The sequence below is a fragment of the Mytilus californianus genome, unplaced genomic scaffold (assembly GCF_021869535.1).
Source record: "Mytilus californianus isolate M0D057914Y unplaced genomic scaffold, xbMytCali1.0.p SCAF_10, whole genome shotgun sequence".
Lineage (NCBI taxonomy): Eukaryota > Metazoa > Mollusca > Bivalvia > Mytilida > Mytilidae > Mytilus > Mytilus californianus.
The window spans coordinates 22,925,813-22,951,306 of NW_026262582.1; the positions used below are offsets into that span (position 1 = coordinate 22,925,813).

Genomic DNA, 25,494 nt, shown 5'->3' on the forward strand with positions numbered 1-25,494 from the left:
TGTAATATTTACAACCATACAAAAATAACGGTGTATCCGACGCATACTGGTGTAATACCACCAAATCATAGTACGTCATATCCGGTTCCATACGAAAAAGGGTCGAAAAAAATATTCCCTTGAATTTGACAGTCGTAGGAAATTTGTCCTACATTTCATAGCAGTAAAAAAAAATCTGTGTCTTGGACATATATCTTGGGTGTTTCAAAGCACCATTATTTTTTTTATTTGGTGTTTCTAAAGAATATTTTGGAAACTTGAGGTTACATGGTTACTAAAGCTTGTACACAGGAAGAAAAAGGGTGAAAATTTGATTGGTTAACTTCCATTAATGGTTATTTTCTTATATGCAATGAAACATTATGTGACATTATTTCTATAGTACTGGACAGGATAAAAACAAAAATAAATTCTGCACACATTTTGAAATAGAGGATAATCAATGGTGGTATTACACCTACTGCAGGGGCGGTTTCTGGATTTTTGAAAGGAGGGGCGTTATTCAATCAAACGGATTATATAAAAAAATAATTGAACGATTTATGCTAAAAAATCAAATTATTTTTTGAAAAACATGATATAATTATTTGTTGGTGGTATCAAAGAAGGGCGTCCCCTCTCTTTTTGTCCCCCCCCTTTTGGATCCGCCACTGTATTACCTTTGTGAAGGACGATAGGAAAATAAGCATGATCATAGATATTGATTCAAATTTCATTATCTCTTAATCACCACAACTAAAGTAAATTAACCTTGCAAACAAATAGTATTAATTGCTTAATTTCCAGTAAGAAATATAACATGCATCATTTTGGGGCCCTTAATAGCTTACTGTTCGGTGTGAGCCAAGGCTCCGTGTTGAAGGCCGTACTTTGACCTATAATGGTTTACTTTTTACTAATTGTGACTTGGATGGAGAGTTGTCTCATTGGCACTCATACCACATCTTCTTATATCTATGTTTAGGACACGAACACACTAACAGCAAACACAATAGGAAGATCCTGTATAATGGATCGACCCAGATAAAGGTCCGGACATTTTGAATGCCCCTGGAAAACGAGGGTTCTGGTTAATTGAATAGTAAAGAAAAATTAGCCTAAAACACCTTCAAAGAGCAGTTGCCATGGAACCTAAGGCAAAGAGAGCTTGGCACTCTCTCTACATTAGGTATCGGATTCAACCACCCAATTTAGACAGGACATTATAGCTGCGTATTTATACATCCCGCCCAACAAACGGTGCTCCACTTTGATAGGTTTTACTAACGGTCAGAGGGAGACTATAATTAGTTTCCGGTGCAAATACATTAAATGCATGTGGGAAACTTCCGAAATATAAGTAGTTATATAAATAAAGATTAATTTATGTCAAAATTTGTCATTATGATATTTGTATCATATTGCGGATGAATAATGCTATAGCGGAAGACGCTTTACCTGTCGACATGCATTGTTTAACATGCATTGTTATTCTCTTGTTTGGTCGGTTTATTTCTGGATCTTTTTGACAAAATAAATCCTTATCTAACAACTGCAATGGTGATTATGAGAATTATAAGAATTTAATTTGTTTTAACTTTTTTCACTGAATAGCAAAGAAATCAAAAATGTTGTATTGTGTCCTTTTCTTTGAAAAATACCAGATCACTATTCTGCTTACATACTATGTAGTCTTTGTCAGTCATGTGATCATGGTAACTTTGATCGAATTTATATTTTATGTAATGTTTTAATTTAAGTGTGCTTGTAATAAATGTATCTTCGGTGATGGTAGAAGTCGCATTATCTAAAAATCAAAAGTAATACAAACTTTGAAGAGCTGATACATTTTTGTAACACTTTACGTAGTTGTTATATCGTCGTGCACACATATATTGTATACTCGTCGTGTACACATATTATATACTCGTCGTGCACACATATATCATAGCGGATAATATACAAATTCTCGATTGAATTGTTTTACGTTTTGTCATGTCGGGGCCTTTTATACTATATACAGTATGGGTTTTGCTTATTGTTGAAGGGTGTACGATGAATCAAAGTGAAACTGATATTGAAGGGCCAATCAAATTTTAAGTAGCTTATTTCGATCAACCGGTCGTGCACTGATATAAGACAGAGGATAATAAACAATTTCTCGATTGAACTGTTTTACATTTTGTCATATGGAGGCCTTTTATACCAAACAGAATGGGATTTGCTCATTGTTGAAGGGCGTACGGTGATACAAAATAATACAAACTTTGAAGAGCTGTTTGAATTGTACGTAGCTTATTATGACTCCCTCGTTGTGTCGGTGTGTACAAATATAAAACAACTCTAGAATTGACTACAATCAACGTTCAGAAAATCACATAAGTAAACTGTTGGTGTTCATCACCATCCACTTGTGTTTAAATAATTATAGGAGTTTTCTCCCCTTCCCCAGGTAGAGATCCCCAGGAAGAGACGCCCAGAAATAGCCAATTTCTTTGTACTGTATTTGTAGTTTGTAAGGTTTCTTTTTGCTTCACTATGTTAAATATTCAATAATAAAAATCTCTTTTTCCTTTTTATTTTTTATGAATCTGTTTATTTAGTTATGAATGATTGAACTGCTCTATTTAGGGCACCATGATTGGAAATATTGAAATAATGTCTATGTCTATTGTCGCCTATATAAATCCATAATTATACAATGTACCGTTTGCCTGGCTATATTAAGATAAAAAAGTAATACCGATGATTATTATTTTAAATATATTTTTTGTCTTTTTAGGTGAAGAAAAAGATAATGATAAAGTCCAACATAACAATAATGCAACTCCTTCCAAATATTAGGGGCCTCGGTGGCCGAGTGGTCTAAGTAGTTACTACTGTAATCACTAGCCAGTCAACACTGAGGTTGTGAGTTCGAACCCCGCTCGTGCGGGTGCACTCGACTCCAATCTTAATTGACTAGGATTGTCAGTTTTCCTATCGAAGGTCGGTGATTTTCTGCGGGCATTCCGGCTTCCTCCACCAATAAAAACTGGCCGCCTCGAAACAGCCCAAAAGCGGTGCTTAAAAGTGGCGTTAAAACACCAAAAAATCAAATCAAATCCTTCAAATATAATCAACCAACCACTGCCTATAGCTAACAGTTACGGCCAATGTTTACTTCCGTACTCCAAACAACAAAATTAGTATATTTAAATTTACCTGTTCGTTGTTTTATCTAACGCCTTTTTTGTCCCAGGTAAGAGTTGTCCTATTAAGGTTCATCATAACAAATGGACAAATATGGCCGTATTTTCACCTCAAAAACTACTCTATGTACAGACTTACCTGTACAGTTTGGAAAGTTTTAAGGCCTGGCATCCACTAGATATATAAAAGTTAAAATTATTTTGCATATCAGAAAGATGAAATCTTGATTGGATTATGATGGGCATTTTTTTTCGTTTCTGCAGAAGGTGTTAAAATTAACTAAGTTGGGAAACAATTTTGAGATGCTCCCTCTCAGGTAACAACTGGTTTGTATTGTATTGATTGTCCTTGATTGGCATGGACAATAGATATCTACACATCTATAGGTGAGTTAAAGGTAGGAATTGAGTGGACCATATCAAATGCAACTCAGGTGTTTGTTTATTTTTACATCTTCTGCAGAAAGGAAAAAAAATGCCCATCAAAATCCAAAATGGATTTTATCTTTCTGATATGCAAAATAAATTTAACTTTTATATATCTAGTGGATGCCAGGCCTTAAAACTTTGCAAACTGCACAGGTAAGTCTGTACACAGAGTAGTTTTTGAGGTGAAAATACGGCCATATTTGTCCATTTGTTATGATGAACCTTAACACTCTTCCTACATCTTTTTTATTACTACCTGTGACGTCTATATTATATAGGCACCTACGTTTTAATATTTTATTTATATTGTGTCATAGATCTAACTTATTCTTTCAGCGTATGTTTACTTGGTTTTGTTTAAATGTCTTTTTGATCGAGTTAACCCTAGTTAGTGTGTCTTTTAATATTGTAATGTTACACTACTGTCTCAGGTTAGGGTGAAGGTTAGCGCTTGTTAAAACGTTTAAACCCCTGTATTTTTATGCACCTGTCCTGAGTCAGGAGCCCGTGTTTTAAGTGGTTGTCGTTTGTTGGTGTGGTTCATAGGTGTTTTTCGTTTCTCGTTTTTTATATAGATTAGACCGTTGGTTTTCCTGTTTGAATTGTTTTACACTAGTCATTTTGGGGCCCTTTATAGCTTGCTGTTCTGTGTGAGCCAAGGCTCCATGTTGAAGGCCGTACTTTGACCTAGAATTGTTAACTTTTTATACATTGTGAGTTGAATGGAGAGTTGTCTCATTGGCACTCATACCACATCTTCTTATTTATATTGCTTAAAAGAATTGAAAATAAATAAATATCAATATAATAAATAAAACTAAAAGAAAAATTATATATCGAATATCTTGAAATATCTGTCAGTTCGATAAAATAGATGATAATATCTTAATTTCCATAAATATTTTATATATAATGGATCAAAATGCATTATATAAATTAGATAAATCTGCCAGTAATTTATCTTTCTGATATTTGTTTTGTTCGATAAAATAGATGATAATATCTTAATTTCTATAAATATTTTATAAAATGGATCAAAATGCATTGAATAAGGAACATCTGGCCTTTGTTAGTCTTGTATATTTTAATTTTGGTTCATTTATCTGTTTCGGAGTTTAGTGTGATGTCAATTTTCGCTGTGAACTATACTGACCGACTTTAGAAACGCAACACTAGATTATTCTTTTTAAATTTTTGAATGAATGTGGCACCGTAAAAAGCAATGACTGCCTGTAACAAACGCCAAAATGATTGTCAGAAAGATCAACCAATTCTGTTCCACATGTTTTAGGTTCTGTTTTACACCTTCTGAATATGCGTTTGTTCCACCCATTACAATGGGTTTTGGCAATTATGCGGTGGAAACTTCAGGGCATTAAATGTTTTTCTTCAGTCGATTCTTTGGCAGTTCAGTTTATGGGAAACGTTTATGGCATGAATCTGTGCGCAATGGCATTCGGCAATTTGATAAGCAGTTGACGTTGCGGCCGTAAACATGTCTCGCAAATGACGTTGCGTAATCAAATTCTATTGACGTTGCATTGTCACTACATGTTAATCTGGTCTTTGATGGTCAGTAACAAATCCCACCTACCTGTATCGTTGTCGGAAGGACAGTAAGACGAGTTTCTGAAGTCAAACTGTATGGTTGCAGCACGTTCACGTTTTCCTGTTTGCAGTATTCTTATGGACTGATTCAGTTTTTTATTCCTCAGTCTTGGCAATATGGAGATGTTACATTTTTTAACTGATTTAAGTGTAGCCAAGGATTGAAAGAACTGTTTCACGAAGCAAAACAAACTGAAAAATCTTTTATGGGTTCCAAATTTCGCTTTAAGAAATTCGTGCGACTTCAAAAATACCGGTATGGTCAATAACCACAGGTAAGTCAGATGTTGATTTTTTTCTTAAGAGAAAGAAGTATGGTAAGAGTGAATAGTAGTTGTATGAGAATCAAACATGATGTGGGAAAAAAATCAACAAAATGAGTGTTGCGTTTTTAAAGTCAGTCAGTATATTATATACACCTTTGTTTAGGGGCCAGCTGAAGCCCGCCTCCGGATGGAGGATTTTCTCGCTGTGTTGAAGACCCATTGGTGGGCTGTTTTCTTCTCTTTGGTCGGGTTGTTGTGTCTTTGGCACATTCCCAGTTTTCATTCTCAATTTTATCATACAGATTAGACAATTTTGCAAGTAATTTATCTTTCTGACATTTGTTTTACAAATGGTCAATTCTACGTCATTTGATCTCCGGTGGAAAGCTGTCTCATTGGCAATCATACAACATCTTCATATTTCTATAACGACCTTTACATTTTTATTGGTAGATGAAATAACTTATCCCGGCAAAATGATCAGTAAAAATTGAATGTATCTTGTATTTTATATAATACTTTGGTATTTGTTTTATTCATATTCTGCATTATTAAATATTTCATCTGATATTTGAAATTCCTGCTCTTTCATGGTTTATGTTTTATACACCATTTAACATGCTATTTTTAAAAGATTAAAACAAACTCGTAAGCTTCTTTTTGAGATAAAAACATTAGTGAAGTAGAACAATTTTGTGTTTCTGAATTTATCAGATGAATTGTATGAATAAACTGTGTAAAATTAATGTCAGAAATGTTAAACAATTCCCTTTTTTTCTGTAAGTCTTTTTGCAATGTGAGGTTATAAAAAAGAGAGAAATATATGATTTTTTTATTACATGGTCCAAGAAAAGTGCAGAAGAATTACATAATACTAAGCAAAAAATGAGAATATGCTGGTTCTCTCCCTTGTAACATACGGGTATTTGACAGAGTCACCCGTGTTGTTCATGTCAGAGCCAAACAGATAAAGGACACGAAAGCAGTCTATAAAAGGAAATCAAACATACCTAAGATTACATGTACATGAAACATTTGCTACATTAAAGTTGCTTAAGGAGGGGCATAAATTATAAACAGTGTGTTGATAATTAATCTGTTGTTAAAATCTACAGCAAATTTCTGTGGTTTAAGTATTACTATTATCATTTCAGAAAGAGTGCGAGGGGAACAACAAGTGTTTTTGTAAAACAAATATAACCTGCGTCGGGTAGGAAAAGAACAAATACTTATCAGCTAGAAGAAGTCGGAATAATTTGTGCGATAATAGTGAAATTTCTTCCCACGGACTGTTTCTAGCGAACTACCGCGTCCTCAAGATCCAACTCAGCATTTCATTCTAGTTCAATGCAAGGTTCATAACCATACAACTTCAACTAAATATGCATGTAATATTTGCCACTTGACATTAAGCCAATCCGTCCTTTCATCCGATCCTTACAACATCGTGATGTGTTCGAACCCAGCTATAGGTCAAACCAAAATCTTTAAAATTGGTATTAATTGCGTCTTCACAAACACGTGTTATTAAGAAGTACAAACAAAGACCAGTCGGATCGGAATCAGAATAATGTGTCTGGGCAAGGTGAAAAGTCTTCATGCGGACTGTTGCCTAGTGAACTAGCTCAGTGTTTCGGTCTAGTACAACACAGGATTCACAATCATTTCGCTTTACATTAGCTTGTCCTGTATTGAATATACCACTGGACGGTTAACAGCTTGTCTTAAATAACACTAGTACTATGTGGTGTTTCAAAAATACTTTTGTGTACATCATAAAAACATGAGGTAAGAGGTATACTTCCATGTTTAGGCTTTTAACAATAAGAAAACATACATTTTCAGTTTATACATTTTTCAATATATACCAATTAAGATTAATGTTCAAACACTGAGGAAAATCAATATTGATGCATTTCATTTGTGATTCGTCATCCAAAATGCTGTATTCTCTCTCAAATGTTTGTATCAGATGTCAAAACTTTCATAGGATTTAGTTTGAAATATGAATATGTTGCAACAGCTACTCATTGACAACCTAAACCGCTATTGCAATTTTTTTATGAATTTTATACAATTTGAGGTAAATATGTGGTTTTACTGACTTTTAAAAAGCTGATATTCACTGAGGTCAACGGCCGAAGTTAATATCAGTTTTTCAAAAGTCAATTAAACCACATATTTATCGAAATAAAAGATAGTGATTGATTTATTCCATATTCCTAGAAAATTTACTTAGTAAACTAATTGTACATCAAACCGTTTACCATAACTTTACATGTAAAAGCACGTGACGTGTAGCGCGGTGAATATCCTTTTTCTTCAGGTATATCAAAAATGTTATCATTACGTTACATGTGAAAGCACGTGACGTTTAGCGCGGTGAATATACTTTTTCCACAGGTGAATATACTGTTTCAGTCAAAATCCAAATCATAGAGAAAAACCTACATAAATAATACCAATATGGAATAACTAAAAATATATCTTTTTACACCACAAAATCTCAAAACTTCATTGGTTTGAGTTTTGAATTATACACAGAATATTTGGCACACATTAATTATTATTTAACATTAAGATAAACCAAGCTGATATATGTACTTCTGTCATTGACCTATTGGAGATATTGAGCACATGCTTTGCATGTGCCATAAAATATCAGATTTATGGATAAAACTCAAATTGGATTTATAACCAAACACAAATAACGATGGATGTATTATTTGGAAACTTAGACTAAACAGTAAATAAGCAAATACAAAACTTAAAATGATTCTCGACAGAATTCAAAATTTGAAACAACTTTAGTAAAAATCAATTAAATTTTACAGCACTAAAAATTATCTCAGAGAATATCTAATGATTGAAAATACTACATGTTATTCAAGTTAGCCTTTTCACATGGCCGATATTTGCTGGAACCCTGGCTTCATATACTGGAGTCCATCGAGAAAGTCCAAATAACTGCCCATTGCATTTCTTGGAAAATAATGGATAGGAGGCCCGTATAACCTACATGTACTCCCATTTCCCCCTGGAATGGACAGTTATTTGGATTTTTGCTAACCTAAAATACCCTTTAAATATTGAAAATGAATCTTCAAAGTCTAAAATATTTAATATTTTTTATTAAACTTGAAATGGTTTTCCTTTGATTACCTCGTGTTGTAGGAAATGGTTGATTTTTTTCTAATTTTAAAAACATTTTTTTTTATGCATTTCTTTGATACTTTTTAGTTTTATTAACTATAATTTTGAAGTTACCAATATTCACATAAATCATTTACGGTACCAATTTAATGCACCAGTAAACTTTAAACTTCTTTTGACTTTTTGTTTCTTTCAAAATTCAACGTTTAGTCAGTTTCAAGCTGATAAATTTGCTTCTGGGCAGTTGTATCTCATTTATAGAAATTCTTTGTTTTGAACTGTTAGTAGGCCTAAACAGTAGGATAATCCCTTACTAAGAACATGATTTACATTCATTCTTCACAATTAAAGAAAATCAAAATCTACAATTTCATTGGTCGAGAACACTTTGCTATATCTTTTAAAATGAACAGTAGTATACACACAATAAAAACATTTCGAATAAATTGCATCCAGATTTACTATTTCCATCATTAATTAAGAACGTTTTTCTTGTAGTTGGAATGAAAGGGTCACTTCTGCTTTCCATAATTTTCAACGAAGATTTTAGATTTTTCACGTAATCACACTGATTAATGACATAGGAGTATTATAATAAAATCAATTGAATTTTAATAACATTTATTTTACTCATATATTACATGTTAAAGAAAGATTTTTTCTTCTTGTACAAAGAACATACACTTATGATGTTTTATGATCAATACATTGTACTCTTACGTTAGTACCAGGTCAAATACATTTATTAAATGAGTCTTCAATGGCATTCCGTGCAAACTGAAAGTGTTTATCATTCTACTCTATCATCAGGTAAAACAATAAAGGTTAAACACCCATCATGATAACAACCATTTCTGGATTCAATCTTGAATTTATTAAAAGAGTTACATAACACATAAGGGAGTAAACTCTTTAAAAATCAGCTAAACGTTTCAATCACATACTATAAATATAGAAAGATCAAGTTTCTTAAAGATCAAATTTTTCGTCTCTCTTTTAAATCAAACAGATGATTGAAATGTAATATTTTGTTTATTTTGTATTAGAATGGTGATAACCATGTTGTGTTTTAAGCTTTGTCTTCGTAAAACATTGTTTTACTGTCGTAAATATATGTTGACCTAGCAGCGCTTAAATAAATTTGGGACAGTTGGCAAACCTTGAAATACAGTACAGCTATCTTCTAAGTCAAAAATGATAATATTTTCTGACGTCATAATACTGTAAAAAGAGATTTGCCGAAGTGCCGAGAAGAATTAACTATATATATGTAGAAAAATACGATAAATGGTAATATTAAAAGCAGTAAGAAGTTTATGATTTGTCATTTGATATGCGAGAAATTAATTTATTTAAAATTGAGAATGGAAACGGGGAATGTGTCAAAGAGACAACAACCCGACCAAAGAATTTGTTTGATTATTGATGTAAAATTTATAATTATGTCTTTCTAGTGTATTTGTGTTGTTTGGGGACAAAAAAGAAAACTCGTTTAAAACAAATCTGCAAAAAATCCAATAAAACACTTCTATTTTAGATTATTCTTTATCATAATAACGTGTGTAATATTGGGGCTTTTTGTAGATTTCTATGCGGTATGGGTTTTGCTCGTTGTTGAAGGCCGTACAGTGACCTACAATTGTTAAATATTACGTCATTTGTTCTCCGGTGGAGATTTGTCTCATTGGCAATCATACCACATTTGCTTATTTTTATATTAGTGTTATTGGGCTATGGTCAATTTTGTGTTATATGCTGTGGTCAATTTTGTATTCTTGTCTTTCATTTTTACTATATACTTTGTCTATAGAGTGTCTATATGCCATTTTGGTTTTCTTTGTTGAAATAGTTGTTTCTTTTAGAGTGGTTAAGACTATATTACAATGTTGACTGCTGTACCACAATTTTTGACATGTTTACCTATTGTGTCTGTTTGTTTTGCTCACACATTGTTGTTAATATAATAGAATTCTATGTGACTGTCATACAAGTGAGAGGTTTTGCTAGCTATAAAAGATGGTTTAACCCACCATTTTCTACATAAGAAAACGTCTGTACCAAGTCAGGATTATGACAGTTGTTTTCCATTTGTTTGATGTGTTTGAGCTTTTAACTTATTTTTATATTAGTGTTATTAGCTCAAACACACCAAGGGACGTTTTACAAAGACAAAGCTTAAAATACAATATGGTTATCACCATTCTAATACAAATAAACAAAATGTTACATTTCAATCATCTGTTTGATTTAAAAGAGAGGCAAACAATTTGATCTTTAAAAAGCTTGATCTATCTATACTTATAGTATGGGATTGAAACGTTCAGCTGATTTTTAAAGAGTTAAAAGCTCGAAAACAGAAAACGGATGGAAACAAAATAGTCTCTTATGATTTTGCCATTTCATAAGAGACTTTCCGTTTTGAATTTTCCTTGTAGTTCGGTATTTTTGTGTTATTTTACTCTATACAACTGACAATTATCGATGGCAAACATAGTTGAAGGTTATCCTGACATTAAAATATCATACCATAAGTTTAACGCATGCGCAAAATTTGACATTTAATCGCAAAACAGCATTGATAACTACTCATATAGATGTGCATGGACCTGGAAATAATTGGAAGTTTTTAAACAGATTTAAATAAAGACTGTTTGTGAATCCGTTTAAGTATTGAAATTACGACTTTTAATATATTGTTTATAGCAATGGCGGCGGAAAATACAGCAAAGAACTACGAAATAGAAACTCTTCCGTTTTTGGATCTTAGAAACATTGAACCAATTGACTACGCCGTTCCTATATATGGGTATTTGTCACCAATTGTCATTTGCTTGATTGTGATTACAAATTCATTGGCTTGTGTTGTCCTCTTGCAGAAAAACATGCGCTCTCCGACGAATATAATTCTAGCAGGAATGGCTATATCTGACATGTGCACTGGGATATTCCCTTTGCCTTTGTACATTTATTTTTTCTCCTTCGGAAACTATCTGGAGAAGGTACCGATAGACTGGTGTATCATTTACTCTTATTTTGGACAATATATTCCAACCATTTTCCATACAACTTCCGTATGGCTGACAGTGACACTGGCTATTCACAGATATCTGTATGTTTGTAGTTCTTCAAAATTCAAACAAAAGTGCACGATGCGAAACATTGCTATTGTCATTCTGACAGTCTTTTTTATGTCTATAATATGTAATTGTTCAAGTTTCGTAGAAGACGATATTATTCAAGTAGATGCTTCGTCTAATATTAATCAGAATGACACTATAACAACATGTCATGTGATTTCTAAACCATGGTTGATTGGTTACATTGACATTTATTTTAGTTTGAAGTATTGGTTCCGGGCTATTTTCATCCAGTTCATACCATGTACGGTTTTACTTGTTATGAATGTTCTGCTCATATTAAAAATCCGAAAGGCCAATAGAACAAGAAGACTAATGGTATCACAGAATCGAAGCAGTGAGTCCAATAACAGTACTAACCTAATGCTGGTTATTGTTGTAGCATTTTTTCTGATGGCTGAATTACCGACTGGGATAAATTTTATACTTACCATTATCCAAAATACATTCGAAAATATTTCTTTTTTCAATGCAAGAGAAGGTCTAGTTATGTCGATGCTAACAAATTTCTTTCTTCTTTTAAGTTTTCCAATTGACTTTTTTATTTACTGTGGAATGAGTAAACAATTTCGGAAAAGTTTTATGAAAATAATTAGACGTGACTGAATTCATTTAGACTGAAAATGTAAAGTGCAGGTTTGACCTTTGGTCAATAATCGAAAGCCTCAGAACTCTTGACCATTGAATGTAAGCAGGATAATGATTTATCACTGAGTGTAGGCCTGGGCAAATTGAATGTTAGCATGACAACACTATGTCATTAAATTAATTTAAAGTACCATGATTACATTGTGGGAACAATTGTCATTGAAAGTACCATGATTACATTGTGAGAACATTTGTCATTGAAAGTACCATGATTACATTGTGAGAACATTGTGTCATTGACTGTATTTCTAAAAAGCATTGTGTTATTGAATGTATTCCTGAAAAAAATTGTGCAATTTTATGTATTCCATAAAACATTGTGTCATTGAATGTATCCAAAGAGCATTGTGTTTTTGGACGTATTCCTGACAATACTTTTTCATTGAGTCATTGAATGTATCCCAGAGACCATTGTGTCATTGTATGTATGCCAGATAATATTGTGTCATTGAATTTTTCAAAGAACAATGTGTCATTGACTGTATTCATGAGAACATTAAATCATTGGCTGTATCAAGAGAGTATTGTGGCAATAGATGTATCAAGAAAACAGTGTGTCGTAGTATGTATCCAGAGAAGTGTTTTATTGAATGTATAGACGGGTTTATCCACGTCTTATCTCAAAAACATGTGCGCTGCCATTAAGAGGTCACGTGGTACGTCGGCCATATCACTCGTGAATGATAACGCACGTGCAATCAATAATCTATATAATTATCGGTCATTTATAACGTTTTTGTTTCACATATTTCATGTACATATGACCATGGCAAATAACGAAAATTATAGGAAAAGGGGTGGTAATTCTTGTGCTGTTAATGGATGTTCTAATAATCGTCGTAAATTAAATGAATCTTTCCGAGAAAATTACCCTCGCACCACTATAATAATAGACTGTGCCGAAACATTTATACAACGACCTATACGAACTTGAAAACTAGAAGTGAATCTTTCAGTAATTACAAGTCGCACAATACCTCAAAATATTTAGTTGGAATATCTCCACATGGACAAATCATGTTTATTTCCAAAGCTTTTGGCGGAAGAGCTAGTGACAAGTTTATCGTGGAAAAGAGTGGATTTTTAAACTATTTATTTTTGGGTGACGAAGTCTTGGCAGATCGTGGATTTACAATTGAAGATTTTCGTTTTCTTCGTCGTGTAAAATTAAACATTCCTGTATTTACAAAATGCAAACCCCAGCTTTCAAATGAAGATGTCACAACTACTAGACGTATTGCACATGTACGAATAAATGTAGAGCGTGCTATTCGTAGACTGAAAGTATTTAAAGTTTTAAGTGGAACTGTACCAGTGTCGTCTTTAAAGAATTTTGATGACATTCTTATTGTTTGTTCCGCATTGGTAAATTGGAGATTAGATTTAATACGGGATGTCGATGTAGATACGGATTGAATATAATTTCATTGTAAATTGTGTTTTTCGTCCTTCGTTTTTTTTTTTATTACATTTCTATTCAACCTTCAGATTGTTTTATTTTAGTTAATTAATTTCCATATTTGACTTGAATGAAAGAATTCAGGAAGTGTGATATATGTCAATGAGACTGTAACCCAACAATAAAAGTTAGATTAAATCATCAAAACTCTTCAATGAACAGTGGACTAAATCTCCTGTCTTGGATGTCATTAAATGTGAGTGTGTATAAACTAGCTTGGAGACGATAATTTCTGGTCTTCTTCTTATTATTCACTGTTGTTATGAATAAGTGAAAATAAAAGGTAATTGTATATTAAATCATATATATATACTGGTAATCATAGACCTGCTCATTACTTTTTATTATTAAATTGTATCGAATAAGAAGCATCTGGACTTAACAAAGTAGGAATTATGGGTCTCTTGAAGCGAACTCCTGGTGTAATACATTTTTTTACATAACAAGCAATTACGTTAAACAAGGTAAACAAGTCAACACTGTTTGCCTTTCCAACTGTGATTATCCCTAGTAAATTACACACATGTCTATGAAGTCTTCTTGTCCAAACGTCAACATTGCATACCAATGTGTTATCTCATTAATATGAGATAATTATCAAATTTAATAATTCAGATCATTCATTTTTATTGTATCAACAATAAAATTATGTGAGTTCAGATAGCGTGCTTTCTCTAATGTTTACAATGTTTCACGACCTTAATGGCGACCGGACATCGATGACCTCGTGCGGACATGTGCAATACTAAGGGGGATAATTAGAAAGACCCGTCTATTCATCAGAACATTGAAATATTGAATGTATCCAGAGAACATTGTTGCATAAAAGGCACTAAGAAAACAGTGTGTCATAGAATATATCAAGTGAACAGTGTCTCATTTACTGTTTTTATGAGAAAAGTGAATCTTTAAATGTGACCATAGAACATTGTGTCATTGCATATATCCAGAATACTTGTGTTATTGACTTTATCCAGAGAACATTGTGTCATTGCATGTATCCAGAATACATTGTGCTATTGACTGTATCTAGAGAACATTGTGTCATTCCATGTAACCAGAATACATTATGTTATTGACTGTATCCAGAGAACATTGTGTCATTCCATGTATTTCTGTGAACATTAAATCATTGAATGTATCCAGAATACATTGTATTATTGACTGTATCCAGAGAACATTGTGTCATTGCATGTATCAGGAATACATTGTGTTATTGACTGTATCCAGAGATAATTGTGTCATTACATGCATCCAGAATACATTGTGTTATTGACTGTATCCAGAGAACATTGTGTCCTTCCATGTATCCAGAGTACATTATGTTATTGACTGTATCCAGAGAACATTGTGCCATTCCATATATTTCTGTGCACATTAAATCATTGAATGTATCCAGAGAATATTGTGGCATATAATGTATCAAGAAAACAGTGTGTCATTGACTGTTATCTGAAATCATTGTGACATTAGATATATTCATGTTGACAATATGTCATTGAATATATTCAGCGAACATTGTTAAATATCTCATAGTGTGTTTTTTTTATGGAAAACTTCGTGTAGTTTTTGAAATTCAATGTCAAATGTATTCACAACAGTATAACACTAAGGCATAAACAATATTCCTGAGGACATTAATTCATTGATGTACCAAGAGAACATCGCTATATATCTTATTGCGTTATGTTATGGGAACGTTCGTGTAGTGTATTAAAAGTAAATGTCCATTTATTCACAACAGTAAGGACTCGGGGCAATTAAGAGCATGCCTTGTTGTATGAACAGTTGACTATTATTGAAGACCGTGTATTGTGGAGATGGGTTTCCATTTCATTTACGAATATTTTACATATACTTTTATTCCGATTTGACAATATTATAATTAAACAAAAATCTGAATATATGGTGTCACTGAATATGAACTAAAGAGAGTTTAACAAAGGTAATATTTTTCATTTAATTCAACGTGTGCAGAAGAGCATTGATTTTATGCCTCAACATGGTATACCTTTGAGTGTAACACTTAAATACTGAAAGTACATAATGTAAATCAGTGATGATTGTAACTGATTATCAGCCTAATAATATTGTTATTTGGTTAACGTGAACTCGCCACTTTTTAATATGTCTGTCCCAAGTCATGAGCCGCATCCGTGGTTTTATGTTGTTTCATCGCAACGTTTTTGGTCATATTTGGAATTTGATGTAATTGACATATATGTTGATCTTGTTAGATTAATAGCAATTTATTGTATACCACTAGCTGATTGTTGTCGATCGTATGCTGGTCTCCAGTTATGTATATATGCGTCTTTTAGAATTCGTGTTGTTGGACTGCAATATCATTGCGGAATGGCACAAATGATTCTTGTTCATACATGAGTATATTGTAAACACTAGAACACGGTACGTGTCATTGTGTAAACATACAAATAAAACTCTCTGTCAATGAATGTTATCTTGAAAACATTGTTTCATTGATTATATACCTGCGCATACAAATTCATAAAATTTAAATCTGAGCAGACTATGGCATTACACGTTAACTCTGAACGTTTATGTCATGAGTGTTATTTTGATTGCACTAATGATAATTGTAAACCTGATAACACTATGCCATTGAGTGTAAGTACAAAAAATGTATGAACATAAGAATGAAGCGGGATCAATATACCATTATTCACACGTCAGACCATACTGGTTACCAGAACTTTGGATACACCAAATCAGATACTTCATATCTTAGAAACAGGCTATATATGCCCTTAATTTTGGAATTTATTCATATATTTTTGTATTATTCAAAATTATCAGTCAATATGTGTTCTACAAGGATTACCAGGCATTCACCTTTCATTTGATACCTTAATTATTAAAAGTTTGTTTTAAATACGTACTTCTAATTCCTGAATATTCTTTTTTAACTGGGCCCAATTTGGTGGTATTACATTATACAAAGTCATTTCCAATCATTTTGCAAAGAAACCGCTCAAACCGGTGCTAGGGGCCGTCTTAAACTTGCAGTGAGGTGAGATTTTTTTCCCTCCCTGTTGAAGGCCTAACTGTGACTTTGAGTTGAAGAACAGCAATAAAAGCGCTGTCTCTTTGCTTTTTGTGTGTTTTTTGCTGTGCGTGTACTGATCTTGTGTCATGGATGAATACCCCATATCCTTTGTTTTTCTATTAAACTAAAAACCTAAAAATCAAAAATCTATAATCAAATCTGTAAAGTTTTCGGTTTCCCTCGATCACACAAAAAATCTTAGAAGAAAATGCAGGCATTCAAATGTAAACTTGCATGTAGTTGGTGTACATGTATCTCTCACGGACAAATTCTTTTTTATTTACAATTATAAAGTAATAACAAATCATACATATTTCCACCAAAGATAATATTTAATTGTATACGCTTGAAAAAAAGAAGAAGAATATTTTGCAAGAATATCAAAGTGTGATTTGGTGTAACGTATCTGTTTCAGTTTTTAACGATCAATCATTGATCTGCATTTACAGTATAAATTAATATTTTGTACAAACTAAATCACATATTTACTGAACATGATTTAGACTAGAATTAATCTATCATACTCACCATGGCGAAAGTGAAAAAAAAATAAAGTAAAATTCAAAATGTTCGAATGAATGGAAAGTTAACAAAACCCAATGGCTTTTCTAACGGTTTCATACACCTGTTCAAAATTTTATTGGGTCAAGAGGTGAATGGTTAAAAATCGATGCAAGTAAAAAATGTCAAACCCGGTCAGTAGAATGATTTTTATCCGTTAACATGTGACACAAACTTTGAAATACCTTAACATGTTTATGAATGAATCAATGTAATAAATTGTTAAATTAGCATTTTGTATTTGTTTGCTGAACTTTAATTCACAGGAAGTTCAGTAACTCATCACAGGGATATACACAATAACGCTGTAATCTGGGTAAAACTTTAATTCACAGGAAGTTCAGTAACTCATCACAGGGGTATACACACTAACGCTGTAATCTGGGTAAAATTTAAAACAGCAGTTGTAAAATAAAATTTCGTTTGATTGTTAAAAAAAGTAGTTGAATTGCCTTGCTCATTTTTTTATTGCTTTTTATGTATTGCTTTTTGATAATTGTATGGCAACCTTTTTTATTCAAATAAAACATGTCAAACACAACTCTTCACTATTAATTTGTCTTAAATCTTAAACGTATCATGAGATATGAAGGATTCCTGAACAACAGTTATATAAAAACCTAATAAAAAAAAAATTAAAAAATTAAAGATATGTAAAAAAAAAACCAGTTTTTGTGCTATTCTTCATTTTTCAGTTATACTCTACTACCGCCATTTTCAATATGACATTCTAAATTGCAGATATACTCTAATCTGATCTATTCAAACTATCTCTTAATTTTAAAAAACACAGCACTGCTTATTCAAAAACTATTTATTTGTTATAAAAAGTCAATATGAATTAAAATAAAGATGAAAGAAAACAGAAAACAAACAAAATCATAAAAAATTCCACAATAAAAAAAAATAAACTCAAAGAAACACAAAACTTTCAGATAGCAATACATGTAACAAAATGTCAGCTATCTAGAGAGAGAGTCGGGATCTCACAAGTTAGTTAAACATCTATCATATCGAATGTCAGAAACCTTTGCCAACATTTTAAAAGTAAGTGTAAAAATGTAATACGAGACTGGTTTAACCTGTGAAAGAGTATTATTTTTATGATATATTTTGGTAGACAGATATACAAATTGGGGGAAATGTAATGCTCTTTATGATCAACAAATTGGTACGAGTTGATAAAAGTACATTTTTGTTAAGGTACGAGTCAGTAATAATTTGGTACGACTCACAACGAATAGTACGAAAAAAAATAGGTTCAACGAACCTGGCGGCCCAAATCATCAGATTTACTATGTACGTGCAAAAAAAAAAAAAAAAAAAAAAAAAATGAAAAAAAACCGAATTAAAATATTTTGGATTCATCAGTATACATATTTGAGTCTTTCCACTTTTCTGTGAAAAGACCTATTGGTTTTGTTCTGATAATAAGGTCTTTCCACTTTTCCGTGGAAAGACCTATTGATTTTGTTCTGATTATTTTTTTTTCTTCCGCCTAATATTTTTTCTTCCCCTTTTTGGTTGTTTCGCAAGATGTCGATTTGATATTTGGTATATGATATTGAACAGTATATGCGCTTTCAAAACTGACCCTGCTTAACCGAATACTTTTCTTTGTAAGAGTTATCTCCCCATCACTGTTTTTCTTGTTTTTGCTATTCCTTCGCAACCGTAAAAGATTACGACAAAATTATTTCACCAATTTACTCGTTATATCCTCAGAATGTTCAGATTGGTTTGGACTGAAGCGTTCCGGAGAATCCATATCAGAGTTATTCCCCCTTATGCATTGGATATAAGTGATATGCATTTGTAACTGGTAATCCATAAGTGATAGAGACCTAGGATCCATTGATTTGAGGTCCTTGGTCCAAAAAAGACAAAATTAGGTCAAGGTCAAAGGTCAAGGTCACGTTCTTAATTCAGATTTTGGCTTATTTTCAATTCTTTTCTAAAACCGTATAAGATAACGACAACATATTTTTACTAAATTGTTAGTTGCGACATGTCGTAACACTTAAATTTTAGTTGAAAGTGTACGTTTACATAAAATGGCAGTTGTCTCCCCTTTTATATGTGAAATTATGTGAATGGTAATATAAATCGTTAGCCATATCTAATAAAGACCTAAGGTATTTTGATTTGAGGTCTTTGGTTTATGACCTTGAAATTGAGATCAAGATCAAAGTTGATTTTGACGTTCAAGATTTTGACCTTTGCATTAACTTCATATTTATACAAACTAAAGCCTTAGGACTTTTTCAATTAGGTTGCAAGCTATATGACCTTGAAAAATCCAACTGGAAATGACCTTGTGTAAACCGGAAGTAGCTATTTTTGTACTTATTTGATGTAAAAGTATATTAAACCATATATTTTTGGAATCAGTGTCAAGTAAACTATCAAATAATAACGGAAGTGACATTTTTCAGACCGGAAGTAACAAATTATCTCTCTTATTTCAACCAAATTGTATAGAAATCATATATTTTTGGAATCAGCGTACATTAAGGTATCATTTGACACTCGAAATTACATTTTGAACCGTATTTTAATATTTTCATATCAAAATGAATCGTAAGAAGTGGAAAGACCATCAATTGTTCTCTGAACAATGTGTTTTTAATTATTATTTATTTTTTTCTTCCGCCACTTTTATTTCTTGCGTGTAACTTTTGTTTTGCAAGATGTCGCTTGGATATTTTGTATATGATATCGCATAGTTTATGCGCCTTTGAAATTAACCCTGCTTAACCGTATTCTTTTCTTTGTAAGAATTATCTCCCCTAACACTGTTTTCTTGTGGGTGCATCTCCTCCGTAACCGTAAAACAAATCGACACATTTATTTTTCCAAATTGCTCGTTATATCCTTAGAATGTTTTGTCAAATTTTGACCGAAGCGATACGAACACTACATATGAGAGTTATTTCCCCTTCTGTATTTCACATACTAGTAAGTGATATATTAATGTATCATATGAATGGTAAGTGATAGAGATTTAAAGCATTTTGATCTTAGGTCCTTGGTTCAAAAGAATGAATTTGAGGTCAATGTCAAAGGTCAAGGTCATGTTCTCAATTTTGACTTTTCCTTGTTTTATGATCTGTTCTGCCACTTTTAAAGATATATATATAAAAACTAGTGCAACATGTTTGCCTTATTGGGATGAAGATATGATACATTGGTGTGAAACAATCCAAAGAAATATTATAGGAGTTATTGCCCCTGAAAAGTTTAAATTTAAGTTTAATTGATTATTACTTCAATTTGGCACATGATAAAGCCAAAGGGTCTTTATTTAAATGTTGGTTGGCATGTGACCTTGAGAATGTCAACCCGAAGTGACCTTGAGTAAACCGGAAGTAGCCATTTTTGATACTTATTTCATGGAAAAGCACCTATAAACCACATATTTTTTTTAAATAGGCATACATAACCTGTCATTTGTGTCCGTAAGTGACCTTTAATAAACCGGAAGTAGCCAATTATCTTCATTATTACAGGCAAAGTATATAGAAACCGTATATTTTTGAAAACAGTGTCAATACAGCTATCATATGAGACCGGATATGACATTTTCTAAACCGGGTATAGCAAATTATTTCCCTTATTTTTGACAAAAGTATTGAAAAACAAATATTGAATCAGTATGAAGAAACCCATCTGGATTGGACGCCAAAAGTAACTTTGAGTAAACCATAGGTAGCTTTCCATAAATTATTTTAAAAATTGATGTGGAAAGACCTTTATTGTTCTTTGAACAATTGCTTTTTAATTCTATATTGATTATTTCTTTGTTCCTAAAAATTTGACAAACTGTCTATGTATTATTTTGTTTAGTATTATCAGTCTAGTTGTCATATTAACCCTTATAAGAATTGCAAAGGGGAAAAATAAACTTTCTGTTCAAATCCCGAACTAAAGGGTATAAAACATTAGAGAATTTACGTTATCATTAATTCTGTTGAGTTTTTATTTCTTCGATAATATTCATTGAACTGAATTCGACCAATTAACAGCCTATTTCATTCAAGAAGTAAACAAATATCATTAAAATAAATGAAAAACTTTTTCATTATCTATATTCTGCTTGATATGTGGGACCAACTAAGGCCCTTACTGAACCTATTCTTTTGATATTTTGTTTTGTTAGGAAAGACAAAAAAAAAATTAAAATAAAAAAACGCATTTCAAAATGTGCTAACTTCTGATTCAGGTTAATTATTATCATGGGACTAACCATTAATAGTATGACACTCACAATATCCATTTGGTAATTAAAAGTTTGTTGAAAAGGATTAAAGTATGAATAATTTACTATTGCCCGTACATCAAAGTGTAATATCATATAAGTCGAATACAGAATTTAACCTTAAGTTATATGTGAAAAATGCTTACCACATTTATCCTTTTAATAAGTTTTGGATTTTCAAATATTTTGGCCTCGAGCATCACTGAAGAGATATTTATTGTCGAAATGCCCATCTGGTGCAGAACAATTGGTACCGTTTATGTTATTGTAGTCATATATATTTGAGTGGATCTGGAAATACTCTTTTTTTTAATAGGTTTGAAATAAAACTGTTTGTGAATCCGTTCAAGTCAGACATTTCATCGAGTTATTTTATCTGTTTGTTATAGCAATGACGGAGGAAAATATAACAAGGAACATTGACAATATAAGACTACCATTTCTGGATCTTACACACTTTGTACCGATTGACTACGCCGTCCATGTATATGGATATGTGTTTCCTATTGTTATTTGCTTAACTGTGTTTACAAATTTATTTGCTTGTATGGTTCTCCTGCAAAAACACATGCGCTCTACAACAAACATATTTTTCGCTGGAATGGCTATTTCTGACTTGTGCACTGGGATATTTCCCTTACCATTGTACATTTATTTGTTCTCAGTCAGAAACTATCTAGAGAAGGTACCGGTAAACTGGTGTGTTATCTATGTTCATTTTGGAGAATATATTCCAGCAATTTTCCATACAACTTCAATTTGGCTGACAACGACACTGGCTATTCAAAGATATATTTATGTATGTAGATCTTTAAATGCTCGAGTTCGAGAAAAGTGTACGATGCGTACGATTGTCATTGTCATAGTCATAATCTTTTTTATGGCCATTCTTAGCCATTTGACACGTTTCCTAGAGGACAACTTCAGTCCTGTGGATGCTCCGTCTAACATACACCCAAATAAGACTATTAAAACCTGTGTATTAACTGTAAAACCATGGTTGTTGGATAATCTTGAAATATACTACAACGTATATGTTTGGTTTCGGGCTATATTCATCCATTTCATTCCATGTATAATTTTACTTGTTATAAATGTTCTACTTATAATAAAAATCCGAAAGGCTAATATCAGAAGAAAACAAATGACATCACAGCACAGAAGAAGAGAGTTCAACACTAGTGCTAGAACAAACCTTATGCTTGTTACTGTTGTAGGAATATTTCTTGTGGCTGAATTACCATTTTTTATAATAATAATATTGCACGTTTTTCAAAATACATTAGAACATATTTCCTTTTTGAGTAACAGGGAATATACCATTATTTCTTTGCTAACAAATTCTTTTTTTCTTTTAAGTTTTCCACTTAACTTTATTTATTTACTGTGGAATGAGCAAACGTCCAAAAAAATAATTAAATGTAATTACAGTCAAACAGAACGACAAGATCAAACAGGAAAAGACACTCTCAGTACACGTGTTAAAACCGTTGGAAATCACTAATTTGCAAAAAACCTAGATAACCATGCCGTTGGCTGAAATTACGAGAAAGTTATGTCACTGACAAAAAGTCTGACAACACGTTTTACGATATTAAATCTTAATTTCAAAACAGTATGTCATTGAATGTACATCTAACAAAAACTATAACATTGCATGTAACCTGACAAAACTATATTTTTGAAAGTAAAACTGAGATAACTATGTCATAGAATGTAAACCTGAGATTACTATGTCATTGAATGTGATACCCGAGACAGAATGACATTGAATATATACATATGAACATTATGTCATTGAATGTAATTATGTGCCGCCAAATGATGTCGTTCACTATGTAAAAAAAAACCTCATCAATATTACCAGTTTTATAATTGGGTATGCCAGACGCACATAATTGAATATAAGCCTGACACTATTGTGCCACTGAACATATTACTCATTCTCCTGTAATTGAAGGTACTCTCTTGATCACTGCACTTATCCTTTTAATTGAATTTACCTACATCACATTTTTTTCTGAGATGTTAATCTTAAAACATCATGTCGTTGAATATAAATTCGAAAACACTGTGTCATTGGATGTAAACCCTGGAAACAATGTGATATTTGATGTTATCTTGAAAAAAAACTATGTCATTGGATTTAAACCTGAAAATAATGTGTTATTGGACGTTATCTTTAAAACACTATGTCATTGGATGTAAACCTGAAAAAAAATGTGTTATTAGATGTTATCTTGAAAACACTATGTCAATGGATATAAACCTGAAAACAATGTGTTATCGGATGATATCTTTAAACCATTATGTCAATGGATATAAACCTGAAACGATGTGTTTTTCTATGTTACACTATGTTATTTAAATTAAACCTTAGAGCAATATGTCGTTGAACGTAAATCTAAAAACACTACGTCTTTGGATGTAACCGGAAACCACCATATCATAAGATGTAAATATGATAACACTATGTTGTTAGATGTAAATATGATAACACTACATCATTGATTATAACTTGAGAATAATATATCATTGAATGTAATTCTGTAGATGTAAATCTAACACTATGTAAAAGTATAGATATATAGAATAAAAACTTAAATATGTTGTTACTACTATTACTGATTCAAATTGAGATATAAATATATGAACATTAAAGCATGCTGATGAACAGTGTTAAAATTTCCAATGCGTCCAAAAAATTCGTGAAACAAGTCATATCTTAGATCATTGTACAAATGATATTCCAATAGGAAAATTTACTCATTTTAAAAGAGCCTACAATCACAAAATGCAAAGAATTGTTCCTGTTTAGGCGTAGGCGACATGAAGTTTTCCTTTATTTCCATTGCAAGAGTAGGGTAGTCAGGGAGGTAAAGCTCCATATGTCGTCTTTCTTTTTTCAAAATTTTAACTTAACGTATGATGTAGTTTTCATTTACAATTTGTACATTCAACACGTTTGATGCTTACAGTCATTGAATGGTCTAAACTTCTCACTCATACCATACATCATTATAACATGGACCGTACAAAATTACATCAAACACCATACACAATTGCATCATACACCATACACAATTGCATCATAAACCATACACAATTACATGGGTTATAATAACCTTTATAAAATTGTCCGTTTATAAATTTTGAAATTGTTAGAAACTAAGGTTTCAACTCCCTTAGGCAAAGTTGACCTTATATGGATTTGGCTATTCTTTTATGTCCTTTTTGTTAATACAGCTCATCAACTGTTTAGGTTCTTATACATCCTTGGCTTTCAAATATTTGGCTTTGAGCGTTCCTAATGAAAGTAAATCCAGAAAAGCGCTTCGGACGCATGAAATGTATAACGTGTTGTTTTAATTTTTTTTACACCAAACACCATTCCCAATACACCATTCCCCATACACAACTCGCCATTCATATTTCTTATTTGAATCTGACACGATTTGCACTCTTCAAAATTACATCTTTTTTTAAACGAATTAAAACTTAAACGAAATAATAAGATTCATTATGCACCATATTCTATTCCCCATGCGCAAAACAAAATACAACATACAACATAACACAAAACACAACACAGCACTAAACCATACGCAAATGTTTAAGATCAGTAACAAAGCCTAAACATACTCAAAGCCAGATCATTTCATCAAATTTAAAATGATTTGTTTATCTTTTAAACGTGAATTATTCGTCAAACATTTTATAATGAAAATTGACATATCA

The 25,494-nt window shown here is 32.0% G+C and overlaps 1 protein-coding gene across 1 annotated transcript; it reads left to right on the forward strand.

Moving 5' to 3' along the window:
* Positions 1–11,541: 11,541 nt before the first annotated feature.
* On the forward strand, positions 11,542–15,106 carry LOC127718705 (sex peptide receptor-like). The gene is made up of 3 exons (XM_052224760.1): positions 11,542–11,739; positions 11,998–12,244; positions 15,045–15,106. Exons 1-3 carry the CDS (start codon positions 11,542–11,544, stop codon positions 15,104–15,106), a joined length of 507 nt encoding a protein of 168 aa, XP_052080720.1.
* The last annotated feature ends 10,388 nt before the right edge of the window (positions 15,107–25,494 follow it).

Excerpts from the sequence above, each read along its gene's own strand:
- LOC127718705 (XM_052224760.1), top strand. The coding sequence starts at position 11,542 with ATGGCTATATCTGACATGTGCACTGGGATATTCCCTTTGCCTTTGTAC. Across the intron at positions 11,740-11,997 it reads CTATTCACAGATATCTGTAT|TTCATACCATGTACGGTTTT; the intron begins GTTTGTAGTTCT and ends ATTTTCATCCAG. Across the intron at positions 12,245-15,044 it reads TTTTTTCAATGCAAGAGAAG|AGAACATTGTGTCATTGCAT; the intron begins GTCTAGTTATGT and ends GACTGTATCCAG.